The 15,144-nt window shown below is 44.0% G+C and overlaps 1 protein-coding gene across 1 annotated transcript in view; it reads right to left on the minus strand.

The window, feature by feature from the left end:
* Window positions 1-450: 450 nt before the first annotated feature.
* Window positions 451-15,144, minus strand: part of chsy1 (chondroitin sulfate synthase 1) — a 70,718-nt gene continuing 56,024 nt past the window's right edge. Inside the window, exon 3 of the mRNA XM_037796032.1 lies at window positions 451-3,641. Within this exon, the coding sequence (XP_037651960.1) occupies window positions 2,049-3,641 (1,593 nt within the window). The 3' untranslated portion in view covers window positions 451-2,048. The remainder of the gene's footprint in view (window positions 3,642-15,144) is intronic.

Raw genomic sequence — 15,144 nt, forward strand, 5'->3', positions numbered from 1 at the left:
ATGACGGAATTGCGACGGAATTGCGTTGCTAGGCAACAGCTTGGGTCCATGTGTACTTCCTGTCAGCTGATGACATTCACATCCACTGCAACCAGGAATAAACTGGGACACATTTAGAATGTTTACGTTTAAATCTGTGTAAAGGGTCTAAATATTGTATATTTGTGACATCACAAATGGACAGAAATCCTGACAGCTTGTTTCAAATGCAGAGTTTCTGAATACGGGCTTTGTGTATTTCCCTGTGGATTGAGTGTTTCGATACTTTCACATTATTTATATAGGACTGAAGCTGGCTTTATAATAAAAAAACATGAAAATCTCAAAATGCCGAAGTCACCTTTAAAGGTGACTTCGGCATTTTGAATGTTGTTTCTGTAGTGACATCATCCTGGCAGGTGATAACTGAGAATGTAACACGCTGAGAAAAAACATCAGAAGAACAGCAGATTTTGATACTTTTCCCCCATTTTATTTCTTTTTAAATAGAAAACCTCGCCCAGTGGGACAGAGTTGAAAGAACAAAAATTACAAAACAAAAGTCCAAGAAAATAAAAACACTATAATGACAACACAGTCATTCATCCTGTTACAACAGTCTTAAAATCAGCCATTCATGTTGTAAGAGGAACGTTAACCCGATGGAGTGCTACAACGTACAGTACCTGCCTATGCGCGACACAGGCAGGAGCAGGACAGCGAGGCCCATGAGGAAATGTTCTGCCCCTCAAACCTGGAACACAGGACCAGACAATGTGGGCTTTCACATCACATCACAATGGAATCAGCACTGAAGCCACACCTCAGTAGACTGGGACCAGCCACAACACTTTTTATTTCAACATAAAAGAAAGTCCTTTATAAAAAAGGGACAGCGATGTGTTACTTGAGCTGGTCGACCAGAGTGCTGCTCCCATTTATTTCAATTAAAGGCCAGACTGGTTCCCACTCCACCCATCACAAAGGCCTGGGATAGATAGAGCTTTTGTGTTTACTCTCCATTACACAGTCAGTTTCATGTTTGTGCCTGCAAAACACCAAAACGCACACGCACACACGCTCACACCCATACATACACCCACACACCCACACGCACACGCGCACACACACACACACACACACACACACACACACACACACACACACACACACACACACACACACACACACACAGGCAATATGATACCTAAAGCAGACTGTGCAAAACTCTTTGGTGATAATGAGTTTAAGAAAAGGAAACATGAAAAAAGCACCATCCCATAACTGACATGGTCATACAGTCTTTCCAATATACACATTTCAAACAGTCAGAGAGTAGAAAATGGAGCCTGCAAATTCAATAAATTAGACAGCAAAAGATGAATTGCAGATATAAAAATCCAGCAGTTGGGTTCACAGAAAATTAATAATAAAGAAAAAACAGTGTTGGGTCATATTACCAAAACCATAAAAGCAGATGGAAATGAAAACCACTGTAAAAATTAAAGCGATGTAATGAAATGGCCCTCAGTAACTGAGATGGCTGTGATCTGAGTTCAGTTTGATGAAATGTTGTTGACAATCAGTCTTCTGTAAACATTCAAGAGTTCTGTTTGGAGCACTGCTGGTCTGAGAGGACATGGACACCAGTCGGTGTTCTGCACACAGGACACGTGGACTATTTAACGACCATGACGGTGTACTTCACTGAGGTACACGCTAACAACTCCTACCTGCCCTCCTCCCACCGTCCTGACAGATAACATGGAACAGGCTTAGAGGAGCGTCAAGCCCCTGAAGTAATCAGGCTCACAAAATATTCCATTGAACATGAATCAAAACATGTCCTTCCGTACTAGAACACAGACTGTCTCTATGAATTGTTCAACATGGCGTTTCTGTATATTTTTTCTTTAAAAAAAAAAAAGACATATTTTCAAAATATATCCATGTGAAGTCTTTCATTTCAGTAAAAAATAAATTAGGTAGTGAAAACACCACGCAGTGAGAAGTGAGCACAGACCGGGGTTCACTTTTCAGTTTATGACAAGTCTGCAGCCTGGCTTTTCTCACGCTGTCCTAACTGAACCGTTATTGCTGGCCGGTCTCCTGAAGCCGTGGTCGTTCTTCTCCAGCCAAAGCTCGGCCAGCTGCTGGGTGGAGCCGTGCGACGAGGCTTTGGAGCCCAGGCACATCTTATATTGCTTTGCCTCCAGGTTGGGGTCACATATGACGGGGTGGTGAACGTGCACTATCCCCGTGTCTGCGCTTCTGAACAACTTAATCCCTGACTGGACAAATTTATTAAAAAGGTCCACGTCCTCCAATCCCCACCCCTGTATAGAGGTGTCGAAGCCTCCGGCTCGGACCAAGTCTCCCTTGTAGACGCAGACGATCCCGAAGCCGTAGTTCCTCCACAGACCTGTCTTGGAGGTGAAGACGTAGTGGTTGTTGCTAGGGACCTTCCCAGCGTACACCACCTTGGGGTCGTACTGGCTGAAGATGATGGGGAAGTAGGTTTGCTCCCCCAAGGCTGTGTTGGTCCGACATCGCTTGAGGAAGTCGCTGGTGAAGAGCAGATCCACGTCACAGTAGAAGAGCAGTGAATTGTTAGAGAAGTGCAAGGAACCCACTTCCAAAGCCAGAGCCCTGGAGAAGGAGCCGGTGACGGGCTTTATCTCCATCTCGGCCCGGGGATACTTCATGTGATACTCCCTCATCAGCTCCACCTGCTTCACCCGCTCCGTGTTATTGTCTGTGCTGAAGAGCAGGATCAGCAGCTTGACGTTCTGGTTGGGGATCAGACAAACCCGTTCATAGTTGGTCATGAAGCGCACAAAGATGTCATAGCGTCCCGACAGGGGAACCAAGATGTTGACTTTCTTCTCTTTCGGTTCCCTCTGGTCCTGGCCAGAGGTGGCCAGCTTGAAGGGCACCAGCATCTTGAGGGAGTTGGACAGAAATGAGAGGGAGTCTGAATCCTTGTTGATGTGACTGGCCAGAGCTCTGGCATCCATCTCCCCCTCCTCTCTGAACTGGATCTGGCTGAAGGTCTGCTGCAGGTAGGCATGCCTCCTCACAGGGACTGTCATGGTCTTTCCTTTGTGCTTCTTGTACAGCAGCAGCAGATCCAGCACATACTCTGCCCCGTATAAGGGATTGACTCTCCGGTAGCCATACTGGATTTCTTTGAAGTCTATGACCCGACCCCGTGTCTTGGCGTTGGCGTTGATCATCTCCATCACTTGCATGATGATGTCATCCAGGGCTTGCCTCTGGGAGGAATCCATCCCGCGGCGGGGCGGCTGCCCTTCGGAAGATGAGAACAGGTACTTCCCTGTCAGGAACTCCCACTCCAGGACCTCCTCTCTCTGCCGCGGGTGGAAGCGCATGAACGAAGGCGGCATGCCGAGCTGGAGGTCCTCCCGGCTGGGCTCGTTCGCTCCGTAGCGCCCCATCTGTACGATCTCTCGGTGGAGCTGGATGGTTCGGTGGCGAAGGTCTGCGATCTTCCGGCTGAGCATGTAGCTGTGTAGGCGATACTGGTAAGGAGGGTTCTTGTTGGGGTGGAGAGTGATGGCTCGATGGATCTTGCTGTTGTGGAGATCTCGTATGTAGCCCTTCTTATTTGGTTCGTAGTTTTCATAGAAGAGCTGCTGCATCTGTGGAGACAGGATATGGATTGTGTTAGTGCCACTGAGGCCATGTACATTTGCAACACTGGATGTTATTACACATGCTCATTGAAATGGAAAATATCACTTCACATCACGCAGCTTACTGAATGACAGATGAAGGTATGACGATCAATTTTTGTTCCCAGCTGCACTCAGATCCATGATGTTGCCAGAACATGATGAGCACCTTGCTTTAAGTACCAGTCTGTTGAGCTACAGAGCTTCAATAAACGTTCCATACATTAAGAGAGTTCAGAGCAGAGGCCGGAGCGGAGAGAATGGAACCAACTTGAGGTCGTATTTAACTCAAGTCAACAACAACTATGCTCACTATCCATTAATACAACACAATCTGCCAGTAAGGAAGACAGAATGAGCAATTTATCAAACGCTTTTGAACAAGAAAAAGCAGAAATGCATAGAATATAGTTGATGACTTGTCCCACGCGCGGTGTATAAAATGACTATATCGCGAACATCGACTACAAATTGTCATGTAATGTTTTTAAGCCACCGGCATGAGACTCGCTTTGGCATTTCCTTCTCTCCCTCCGGCTCCCTCTCAGACACACACACACACACATACGTCACAGACTCCGCCTCCATCCAGACCGTTCTCCTGGGCGAGTGTGTGACGTATTCGGCCGGCGTGTTTTTGTTTATGGAGGGAAGCAGCGGAGAGAGAAAGAAAGCCTGGAGAAAGCGAAAGAACTGAAGCGGCAAAGCGAGTACGGTAGCGAGAACACGACCAAAGCAACCAGAACCAGCCCAGACGCAAATGACTCTGGCTTCCTCGCTTTCCAAAACAATCCCATATGACGAAAAAAGTGAAAAATGGAAAGAAATCACGGCCGCTGTAAACTATGTTGCAACACCGGTTAGTGTAGTTGAAAAGCCCAGATTCAAAAGACTCATTAAGACACTTGATCCAAAATATGAACTGCCTAGTCGTAATTTTTTTGCGGAGAAATCTCTTTCTGGAGTTCTACATTTTAGTGAGAGAAAAGTTGGCCAACCAGCTAACAGAGGTGACCCACTTCTCCACAACTACCGATCTGAACGTCCAGCTAACAGAGGTGACCCACTTCTCCACAACTATCGATCTGAACGTCCAGCTAACAGAGGTGACCCACTTCTCCACAACTACCGGTCTGAACGTCCAGCTAACAGAGGTGACCCACTTCTCCACAACTACCGATCTGAACGTCCAGCTAAAAGAGGTGACCCACTTCTCCACATCTACCAATCTGAACATCCAGCTAACAGAGGTAACCCACTTCTCCACAACTACCGATCTGAACATCCAGCTAACAGAGGTGACCCACTTCTCCACAACTACCGGTCTGAACATCCAGCTAACAGAGGTGACCCACTTCTCCACAACTACCGATCTGAATGTCCAGCTAACAGAACCAAAGCTGTGAGCCTGAATAAATGGACCAGACTGCTTTGGCCACAGGCTGCACCTTGCGAATGCTGAGTCTTTCTACACTAGTGGGAATTTTTTTTTTTATCATCAGCAATGTTATAACAGCTTACTGGTAAACATAACAATAAGTTACTTTACACTTATTACACGCCATTAAAAACTGTGTGTGTGTGTGTGTTTGTATTTATCAAAGTATATAAAGCATGTATTGCCAGATAACTATTTGGTTAAAGTGAATACTGTTGGATTCTGTTTTGTTAAATTGAACTTGTGATTTCTCCTTTTTTGTATGCCAGATTAAAATAGTTCCAACAGAATCCACTAATGAATATAAACAAGAAGGTTTTAATGCAGACATATACTGCAGGGACTACAAGAATCATCATAGTGGTGTAATTGTATATATCGTGTATCGCTATATTTTTAGGCAATATGATTTTTAGGCCATATCGCCCAGCCCTATATGTAGTCGATATACCTGTACCCTCTTCATCCACAGCCAGTATGTTTTACACAGTCAGACAGACAGCGGCGTTTTTAGGTTGAAAAAATAAGTAAGTGAGTGAGTGTTTACTGCATACCTGCTGGAGTTTTACAAACCTACTGTTCCTCAAATCGCAGGAGGCTAAAAGTGTAAACATTGGGACAGCTGCTTTGGAGCCGCTGGCAGAATCTCAACCATGGTCAAGAAGGCAAGGTTTGTGTATGTTGCCTTCCAATGAAGGGAGCATCAGAACGGCTGCAGCCTCTAGAAAGTCTAATTTGAGAGGACGGCTCTGGAATGCAGCCACAAGCCTGATCCCCAGGGAAAGGCCATACAGGGAATAAGACAGGACGGGCCTGAAAGCTATGGAAAATGATACCTGAAGCCGAATACGATCACAGGAACTGCCTGAGTAACTCTCTGCTTTTCCATGGCTTTAGCCTGCATTCCTCTGCACCTAAGAGAGGGCAGCCTGCCAATCAAAACACACTGTAACCTTGTCATTAATGGAAGTCTTGAGCCAAGCTGTGCCTTAAGAGGTGAAGGGTCAGCCTTTACATCTGAAACCAGGGCCATTGCATGTGCAACAACTAACAGAAATTCATGTGTAGTACTCTTTCAAACCAAAAGCACTGCCCGCAGTTTTATATCTGACACTCACAGTGCGATTAATCAGCATCATTTAAGCGATGATGTCTGGACGTTGGCAAGCATGCTGATCAACCATATTTATTCATCATTGCTCATGATTATTGACTTGGCTTTTCATCTCTATAGGCTTTCAGATTTAGGTGGTTGCATTACAATTGAGGTGTGGGTGCCATGCCATTGTTCTAATGACCATTATTCTGAAATAGTCCAAAAAGAATCCCATTGGACCGAAACCCAATTTATCTGTCAGCCCGTCCTGAAAACGAACGGCCATTGTTCTGAAAATACAAACTCTGTGCAACGAACAGAAGCACATGGTTAATTATTATGTGGAATGACATCACCGGACCGTCCCTGGTGCGATATTTTTTCCTACCATGGCAAAGGCATGACCTGGCCTACTCTAATTGGCCCTACCGACTTCACTGATATTGAATCTCACTCCTAACTAAATTGAAAAGGCGGCAGCCCTGGTTAAAATGACAAACATCGCCGGCAGCAGGTCGTATTAACTGTTACTAATAGGGATGCTAATTTTGAAAAAATGTCTTAACCGATAACCGACCCTCGTTAACCGATGATTAAAAGTTAACTGACAAGATTTTTGCCTTGTACCAGCTGTAGGAGCACAACAGATATTGGTTGACGGGAGTCTCCAGTTCACCGTCCGGGAGCGTGAACTTAGCAGCTACGATGCTGCGTGTAGTGTCGCAGACATGCAGCCACTTTCCCAGTAAAAGTCTCCACCACACATTTAGTTTAGTTTAGCAGGTTGTCAGCTGTGTGTCTGCCCGGTGGAACAATACTTTGTCTGCCCGGCATAACTTTAGCGAGTGGCCAACAGTGTGCGTATTTGTGCTACGTTAGCAGCTCTAGCATTGCCGGAGGCTTCATGCTCGCCGCCGCCACACGTAGTCTGAGTAACTTTAGTGAGTTTCCAACAGACCGTGTGTGTGTGTTGGTGGTGAGTGTGAGGTTGTTGGTGGCGTTCTAGCTGTGAACGTAAGTGTAGCAGTGTGTGTACAGTTTATTTGTCGGTGAATAAATGCTACGAAACTACAACTCCTCCGCTCCACTCAAGCGAGCCAGAGACCGGAGCCGACTTCCTGTATCCTGCAGCTCCGGCTCCGCCTTTTAAGGTGGGCTGTTATGGTGGACCAGCTTTTCTCCTTAATGTGACGAGCCGCTCCTCTGAGCCGCTCAGCTTTTGAGTTCATTATTAACATTTCTTTTAACCGTTTTAGCCGATAGCGTTAATCGGTTAAAATGCTTAATGTCGGTTAACAGTTAAACGGTTAATTATGGACATCCGTAGTTACTAATAATGTTAATTCTGTGAGTAAATTAATGGCAGGCCAAAAAAAAAAAAATGACCTTAATATCATTTGAAGATTTTAAGCTTAGCAGCTTCATAGTTAAGAACAAGGACCTAGAGTATTTGGATTCATGTGTCAGATGTATCAACATTCTGTATATTTATTTAAGTATCGGATTGGACTCTGTATTAAAAAATATTAAAAGGACTCGGACCTAGATCAGGGCCAAAAAAACTTGATCAGGACATCCCTACGATTCATCCATGCAGTTGTCATGAATAAATATTGAAAATGTAGGGGGGAGCCTGCCGCATTGTGTTTTCTAGTTTATTAAACTGATACTGTGTATAAGAGATAATTATTGAGAGAAAATACATAAATAATTTGATTTAAAAATAAGATAATAAATGTGACCAGGACGCTCAGCTGTGAGACAGACGATGTTAAATTGCCATCAGAGTAACATAAAGGGGTGCATGTCTGAAAGGGTCATTCTTACACTTCTGGTAATAATAAGCTTCCAGTTAACTGCCCCATGCTTTTGTCTGCATTCGTTTTATTGGGACAAACTGAATAGTTTCCCTCCCCACAGTATTTTTCCAGGCTAGATCAGTTGTTGGCTCAGACTGTATCCAGCAGGGTAACACCAGTGGTCATCAGCTGACAGCCAATTGGTCAGGATGTTTATGGCTATCTCCTGTGGCTACACCATCATTAGCACTCTTCCTAATTACCTGACCTCCACTTTTGTGTCACCGTTGCAACTTCTGACTCCTTAGTGCGATTTTTTCACAGTCATTACCCTCACAACATCCCTGCCCCAACTAGAATGATTCTCTAACAAAGGCAATGGTAAGTCAGAAGGTACTGCTGGGAGCTGAAGCCTTGTATGCTTCATTTCAAACACACATGTTGTTGTGTTTCAAATGAAGCACACAAGGCTTCAGCTCTGTGAGCTGATGATAAGCTGAATAGCAGCTCTAAGATCTTTACCCCAACACTGAACTCATTTTAAATAAGCACTGTTAACACATCATATTAGACCCAAAATTATTTGTGATTTACAATAAATCCTTAAGCCTCGGACACACCAGGAACGTCAGGAGCGTGTGGCGGCTGCGTGATTCACGCGTCGGGAGTTCACACCAGTTGCATTTCAGCTGCGTGTCTGCTGCGTTTCTGCTGCTGCAGCTGCTGCTGTCAGCTCTTTCTTTCTACATAGAGTTTGCGTTTTAATTGCAATTTAATTTCATTATAAATATCATTTATATTTATTTTAGACAGAGAAAGGTTAAGAAACGTGTGGTAATCTGTAAATAATAGTAGTAATCCACAATTTAAACTCCGTACTATATTCATTCATGGAGCTCTCCAAGTCACTGCATGTTCTACAACACTGTCCGACACATATTTCAGAATAAAAGCCTTGTGTTAACAAATGAAGGAATTCTGTCTACAGAAAAAACGCTTGGGGGCTTTTTTTTTTAAAATGAAAGCAGGAAGTGTTGATTTAAAAAGAAGTCTTTTTTTCATCTCCGTAACATATTCTACAGATAGACATCGAAACTGTAGTAATCTTACTGGTATGATGTCAATATACAGTCAATAAATCACCTTCACTGTCCGTGACATATTCTACAGATGTCTAGACATGTAAACTGTAGTAATGTAACTGATATGATGTTAAGATACAGTCAATAGATCACTTTCACTGTCTGTTGTTGCTGTGAACCGCGTGGCACGCGTCAAAAATAGGCAAGATCTGACTGCCTACTTTTTCACCACACTCATCCACAGAACCCTCGCCAGAAGCTCGTAAAATGGCCATTAACCGATAAGATAGCAAGATTTATATGCAAAGACATGTGGCCGATTGGAAGAAGGTTTTCAGGATACTGACAGAACTGGAGCCACCATATAAAATGCTTAGTCACACCACAATCTCAAGACACAAATGTATGGACTGTAAAAGGGTAGACACTCTAGGACCACCAACAAATGGACATTGTGTGCATCACGCTATATGCGGTGGGTTCAAATTAGAAGTTCGGAAGAAGTCCATGTTAGTGTACTATCAGACACTGCAGACCTATGTATGTTTTCAGTTTCATCGTACAGTTCGAGTCAACACAAACAAGGCGGAGCAAGAGAAACAGTATTATCAAACCAACAACACAGTGAATGAGGATAAAGTTATCTGAAGTGAAGGGAGATACCAAACCAATGAACACAGATCGAGGCCATGAGAAGGGTCTGTGCTTTGATTACATTGGTGAAATGAAACCATTATCCCGACCCTATCCCGTTCAGACCCTAAATAAACATACTGCTACACACCATGCCACAGAAATCCAGCCTGGCAGCCCTTAAAGGGGAACTTCTGTGTTTTTCAACCTGGACCATATTTTCCCATGTTTCTGTGTCTGACTGACTAATAGAGACAATCATTTCTGAAACTGGTCCATTATTGAGAGAGAGCGCTGTAGACGACAGTTGCTCACAGGCTGCAATGTAATCCTATTGGGGCAAGCTGGCACCTTAATTTAGGTCCACTGAAAGTGCTTGTTTTTAACATGACAGGCTTTGATTGTTATTATAAGTGTCTGACATTATGGAAAGATCAAGGAGAAGTCTCGATCTGAAATCTCGCGATGTGACGTGTTGCCGGAAGAACCGTATCTATTTGAGCCAGAGTATAGGGATATTCAGATTTCACAACAAGACTTCTCCTTGAGCGGGACTCAGACACAATAACAAACAGACCGGATGAAGCGAAATGTAAAGAAAAAGGTTTTATTTCTCTGTAGGGTCCTTTCCATATTGTTGCCAGACACTTAGAATAACAATCTGAGCCTGTCTTACAATACTGAACCAATTTCAAAAACGGTTGCCCCATTAACTTAGACACAACAACAACAACTTAGACACAAAAACATGGGAAAATAGGATCCAGATTGAAAAATACCAGAGTTATCCTTTAAGACTCACTCAGGTACTGCTACAGTGCTACAGATTCATAATGTAGCATTATCAGGTACATGTTCTATCATCCACGGGACCTACAATACCACTGCCAATGAAACAATGAACCCATTTGTACTTCTGAAATCCTGGACACGTAGAATAACTCCTAAAAACTGCTCAACACCATTAGTATTATTAGTAAAACTTGTTTTATTAGCAAAAATCTTCTAGGTGGAAACAATGAAACAGTAAACTTGGTCAAATCTGAAACTTCTATAGCACTAAATTACAGTGTTATGTCTTAAAGGGACTGTTTGTAAGAATCAGAATGTCTTGTTAACAGCGACACCTGTGGCCGTTAAGTCAACGAAAGTCAGCGTCCTGTTGCTCGCGCTTGTGCTCGCTCTACATAGACATGAACGAGCATCGCTCAAAACAGTGAGGAGACACACGTCAGCTAAAAGCAAAATATCACTCTATATTTCAGCTGCTTGGCAGTAATGTTAGCTGACCAGACGAAGGTCTCTCCATGAATCAATGCTGATCCTAGTGTTGGCTTTTCCTGCCTCAGCCTCCCGACCGCGGCCGGAGGGAACAGGGGAGACACCGGAGTTTTGGTCGGAGACGATAACGTTTCTCTCTGCGGAGCCCCATCACTTCACAAGACACGGGAAACCTCTGTTGGTCTGGAGGAGCTGCAGCAGTTATTTCTGCACAAACGTCCACTGTACATTCACTAGATATTCTCAGAGCTAAACTAACTCTTCTGCAGTGTGGAGTGTGCGCTCATGCACGTGAGAGCGGAGCGAAACGACGAGAACGAGCGCGGTGTGTGAGTGAAGGCAGGCAGGCAGAGGAGCAGAGTACAGCAGAGACTCCGGTCCTGGAGACCAAAGCTATTGTCTCCCCCGCGTCCTCCGATCGCGGCCAACACTGTTTAACAGACGGGCTTCACTAGATACAACCAAGAGGTTTTGGTGCTTCACTGTAGTTTATGTTGGAGTCTGAGTCTGAACAGCGTAGCCACACGCGAGCGCGCATGGGACACCAACTCGCAATGATTTATACGTGTAAGAAGTTACAAACAGTCCTGGAACAAAGGGTTGGGAGTGTCATTAAGTGACAAAATCACAGATTCCAACAATCTTACAATTGTTGACAAATGTCATAATAATGTAATCAGGGTTATCTCAGTATTGAAAGTCAGGATATTTTATTTTATTAGTTACTTTATGGAAGTGCAGCACTAAAATTAAATTAAAAACGTACTGAATGTCAGGAGCAAGCAGCGTTCAGCCAGCTCTTTAAAGCAGATTTGTAGTATTAAATGATGCTCCAGTCACACAGCAAAGTAAATGCATGCTAGCAGTCACCCACCAGTACAACAGACTGTGTGTATGAGCATGTGTTTGGATATGTTTGTGTGTGTGTGATGCTGGAAGGCTTGGTGCAGCAGGCAGGCAGTGGGAGTGAGGCCTGAGGTTCAGTCCGAGCAGTGAGCAGCGTGGCCGCTGCGCTGCCTGTGTTTAATCTGCAGGACAATAGGCAGCGCCTGCCTCTGAGCGGGCCATGCAAATCTAATTGAAGACAGCATTATGTTGCTGTAATTGGCTCTTTTGTAAGTGAAAGTGGTCTGTCCTAACTAATTTCTCAACTCAGGGAAAAGTTTCTCACACCTAAAGACAGCTCCACAATAGGTCTGGTATTGGTGTGTGTGATGGGAGGTGGTTGTACCATCAACAGAATTGTGACACCAGATGACTTCACATCAGAGGTAGGCTCATTCAAATCTCACAACAACTGCTACAAAAGTAGAGATTCTTACTTTGACAAACTGCTCATACATCATGTTGATGAGCAGAACTCCGGCATGACTGATCTTTTGAGAAATTTATGAAAAAAATAATACAAACTCAACACTTCCTGTATCTGTTTCAAATTAAAGCCCTTTAGCTTTTCAGTTGACAGAACCCCTTCATTTCCCAACAAGGCTTTTATTTCCATGAATGTGTTGTGGAAATTCACATTGACTCGAACAGTTGTCTTATGGTACTTAAAATGTAGATACTGGCTATTTACGTTACTACAAAATACAGTTTAACTGGCAAATCATCACACATACATGAAGTAGGACAATATCCCTTTAGATGAGTAATCCAGAAAAACATAGTACTGAAAATGTATCACATTAAAGTGATGGAAATGTATATTATGCTTAGTAGTAGGGATGCACTGATACCGTTACCAGTATCGGGTATCGGGTCCGATACTGTGCTAATGTACTCGTACTAGCAAAACGGCACCGATACCACTTTACAGCAGAATGACATTAACCTCTCGTCACCATCTTTCAGGTCCTCACGCTCCACCTCCCCGACGGTGCGGGCGAGACGGGCCGGTGGTAACCCGACCACGCTGGGCTCCCACCTCAGCCGGCGTAAGCCGGCCCTCACTTTCATTGCGCCACGGGGTTTTGCTTGCACCCTCTGACTCGTGTGTGCGTCAGACTCCTTGGTCCGTGTTTCAAGACGGGTCGGGTGGGTTGCCGACAACGCCACAGACCCCTGGCGCCTTTTACGTGGGCCGGGGCACGATATGGTTGGGGCGGACTGAGGACAGTCCGCCCCAACCATATCGTGCCCCTTCGCCCCGAGCCTTTCCAAGCCGACCTAGAGCCGGTCACGGCACACCGCCTCGTATGCGGGACTCCCCAGCCTGTCGTGTGTCGCTCACACCCTCCAGCTGGCTGTTAACGAGGGTCTTTTGGCACAGAGAAGTACTCGTATCTGTACTCGGTATCGGTGAGTAGCCAAATGTAAGAACTTGTACTTGTACTCGGTCTGAAAAAAGTGATATCGGTGCATCCTTACTTAGTAGGCATGCACATTGTATGGCAGGCACCAGGAGTTCACCAAGCCTTGTTTTGTTTCGCCTGGCCTGTATTTGGGGCCGGCTTTTATCTATTCGTGACGACCAAGCTGCTAGCCATTATCTGAGAAAATATAGTAAGTAATTTGTAAAATTCATAAAATTAGTAAGTGCTTGTTTACCTTGAGAGACAGAGAGGGGACATGGATGGAACATAGAGATGGAGGAAGACAGGAGACCTCGATGAGTAGAAAGAAGAGAGGAGGCAAGGAGAGGAAAGTGTACAGGGGAGGAGAGGGCAGAGGAAAGAGAGAAAGATGAGAAAAGCTTCCAAAAAACTTCCAAACAGGAAGTCTGGCTGGGATCCAAAGTGGCCTGAAATACCAAGGTACAAGGCTCGGTTGTACTGTAGTTTCAAGTCATTTTTGTCAGGACTATATTCCTTTAAATGGTCATGGAAAATGACTGTATTTAATACAAATATCCACTCCAATCAACTACATACAAGAACTACAAACAAAACAGAGTTAAAGCTCATCGATAGTGTAAGAAAGTTAAGGATGTGGAAAGCTGAAAAAGTACTTATATACTGTACATCTTCAGACTGAAGGAGTACTCGAGCCTTCCACGGCAGTGTAATATGAAATAAATGACTAAGGATGAAAAGTCTTGGCTTGTATTTTCCTGCTTTTTCTCTGCAAAGTCTCATCTAAAAACTGCTGGTCTAAAACGGTGTGGCTCCAGCACAAACCAATTACACACTTTATTTACTCTATAATTTTTCCAGCTGTTATTTCATGTCTGTTTGTGTGTCAACTATAAAATGTATTTCTATTTCTATCTGAAACATTTCCAGTGACATTCTGTGACGCCAACAATAAATGCTGTGGATTTAGGCTTGCACAAGTGGTGCAGAAATGCCTTAGTCCAGTCATTTTATGACCGGATAAACAAACGAGGAGGGTCACATTAGCATAGACAAGAGTGAAAAATAAAACGCCATTGAAAACTACGGACAAGACAACAGAAGGCCTCTGGCAAGAAGAGAGACTGTCAGTAGAAATGAGTGATTCTGAGTCAGCAGAGGAACTGATGAGATGATGAATGTTGTGTGGCCTGAATTCATTTGATGAAGCACCAAACAGAGACAAGGTGCAGTTTGACCAGGGCCAGGTCAGGATATTAGAAAGACAGCAGACAGGATATGAGAACAGAACCACAGACTCAGTGTTCCCAAACACAGAGTGGAGATCAGAGTCACTTCATTCTGGGCTCATACTTCATCAAATTCATCCCAACTGGTCAAAAGTGGCAAATGTGTCTTTATACTTTTTGGCAGTGGAGTGAAGAGCATTTGATCAACTTTTTTTTTGTCCATGAGGAGTTCCCAGCAGGTGGAAAATGGAAATAAAGAATGCAGAACCTCCAAATTAAAATAACTTTAAAAATGCTTTTTCTTATTACTGATTAGAATAGATTCTGTCTGCAGGATCAGACATATTAAATCCTTTCCTTGCCAAAAATTAGGGCTACACAACCAATCGAATACTAATCGCAATCACGATTTTGGCATCCCACAATTAAATGAACATGATCGACTAGGGATGTCACGATACCATAAATCTAGTAGTCGATGCCAATACCAGTGAATTTCCACGATTCTCGATACCCAATTCGACACCACGGTAAAAAAAAAAAAAAAAAGGAAAATTATGAGACTTTATTCCTCAGGTATAGCTCAATGACTGTAAGAGAACAGCAGAGGCTGTACACACA

Source organism: Sebastes umbrosus, chromosome 2 (assembly GCF_015220745.1).
Source record: "Sebastes umbrosus isolate fSebUmb1 chromosome 2, fSebUmb1.pri, whole genome shotgun sequence".
NCBI lineage: Eukaryota > Metazoa > Chordata > Actinopteri > Perciformes > Sebastidae > Sebastes > Sebastes umbrosus.